The sequence below is a fragment of the Sphaerodactylus townsendi genome, linkage group LG02, assembly GCF_021028975.2.
Source record: "Sphaerodactylus townsendi isolate TG3544 linkage group LG02, MPM_Stown_v2.3, whole genome shotgun sequence".
Classification (NCBI taxonomy): domain Eukaryota; kingdom Metazoa; phylum Chordata; class Lepidosauria; order Squamata; family Sphaerodactylidae; genus Sphaerodactylus; species Sphaerodactylus townsendi.
The window spans coordinates 177005635-177007234 of record NC_059426.1 but is presented as its reverse complement, the minus strand read 5'-3'; the positions used below and the strand labels follow the sequence as shown (position 1 = coordinate 177007234).

At 66.6% G+C, this 1600-nt stretch overlaps 1 protein-coding gene across 1 annotated transcript in view; it reads right to left on the bottom strand.

The window, feature by feature from the left end:
* The window catches only part of LOC125426423 (thioredoxin domain-containing protein 16-like), a 28905-nt gene extending 27579 nt beyond the window's left edge, over positions 1-1326 (bottom strand). Inside the window, exons 1-2 of the mRNA XM_048484681.1 lie at positions 1127-1326; positions 770-837 (exon numbers count right to left, since the gene is read on the bottom strand). Of these exons, the coding sequence (XP_048340638.1) occupies positions 770-837; positions 1127-1326 (268 nt within the window). The remainder of the gene's footprint in view (positions 1-769; positions 838-1126) is intronic.
* Between the last annotated feature and the right edge of the window lie 274 nt (positions 1327-1600).

The window sequence follows — 1600 nt, the reverse complement described above, 5'->3', positions numbered from 1 at the left end:
TAGGGCGACCCCTCCTTTCCTTCACACCCCGGAAGGCGGGCTCTTTGGCATTTTACTTGGCAGAGCTCAATACCCTCCCGCGGCAACCCTAACCTACATCTCACCCAGCGAAGACATTAAAAAGATAACAAGGTCTGGCCTCCAGGTTGCCAGACTCCAGGTGGGACCCCCCTGACTTACAGCTCCTCTCCAGACTACAGAGATCAGTTCCCAAGAAGAGAAGGGATACTTTGGGGGCTCTATGGCACAGGTGTCAAACTCGCGGCCCTCCAGATGTTATGGACTACAGTTCCCATCATCCCCTGCCAGCATGATGCTGGCAGGGGATGGTGAGAGCTGTAGTCCATAACATCTGGAGCAGTGTTTCCCAACCTTTTCGAGGTCAGGGTGCCCTTGACCTCACTCTTCATATCTCACGGTACCCCTGCCGCCACCCTCCACCTTCCCCTCCCATTGCCCCTGCTTGCCACACCCCCCACCTTCCCCTCCCAGGGTGAAGGGTAGCACTGGGGGTGGGGGGGGGGGCGGCTGACCTTGTGGCGGGCCCTGCCCCATGGGCCAGCTCCATGTCCTTGCTGGCGCCGGTGGGAGACACCACAAAAATATGGGGGGGGGGGGCGGTAGTGTTGCCGCGGTACCCCTGGGACATGCTCACGACACCCCAGGGTACCACAGAACCCTGGTTGAGAATGGCTGATCTGGAGGGCCGCGAGTTTGACACCTGTGCTCTATGGCACTGCGCCCCACTGAAGGCGCTCCATCTCCAAACCTCCAGGAGTTTCCCGACCTGGAGGTGGCAACAGCGACCCTCCCTCCACAGCTGGTGGCCAGGGCGACCTGGCAACCGCAGGAGGCAGAGGAAGGATAAAGCGAGGCAAGCCCTGGTCTTGAGGTGACGCAGCCGGTGGGACGCGCCCTCCGCGGGCTGGCTGGGGACGGCCGTCGCCTGGCCCTGGCCCCTCTGAGCCGACCTCGCGGGGTTGTTGTGAAGTGGTGGGAGGGTCAGCGACGGTGTGGAGGGAGGGAGGGAGGGAGGGAGGGGGGGTCCCGGGGATGACCAGCAGCCCAGCCCCCCCTGCGGCTCGCCCTGCCCTGCCCTGCCCTGCCGTCCGTCCGTCCGTCTCACCGGCCGGGGTCGTCGACGCCGGTCGCCTCAGAGGTCCGCCGGGAGTTGGGGTTGCTGTAGGGCAGCGTCGCCGGAAAGAGGCTCGCGCTGCTCTCCGCGCCCGCCAGGCCGATGGCGGAGGTGCTGGATCGGTTCTTCAGGATCCCTTTGGCCGGCTTCGTGGAGCTCGACGCCGCCGCCACCACCGGCGAGGGATCCATCGCGGCCCGCCTCGCTGGGCGCGGCACTGCGCAGGCGCCGCCGCGCCTCCCTCTGCGCAGCCGCACAGGCCCCGCCTGAGCGGCCGTGGCTTCACAATTGGGAGCGAGGGAGGAGCGAGCCTCGCGTCAGAGGAAAGGCCGGGAGGGCGCCTGCGCAGGTGTCGAGGAGGAGGCCAGGAGAGCCGGGCGGAAGCGGCCGCGCCGGCTGGATGCGGAAGTGACCTGAAAGGCGGGCCCGCGGGTTGAAGCCACTTCCGGTTGGGCGGGCCGCTCT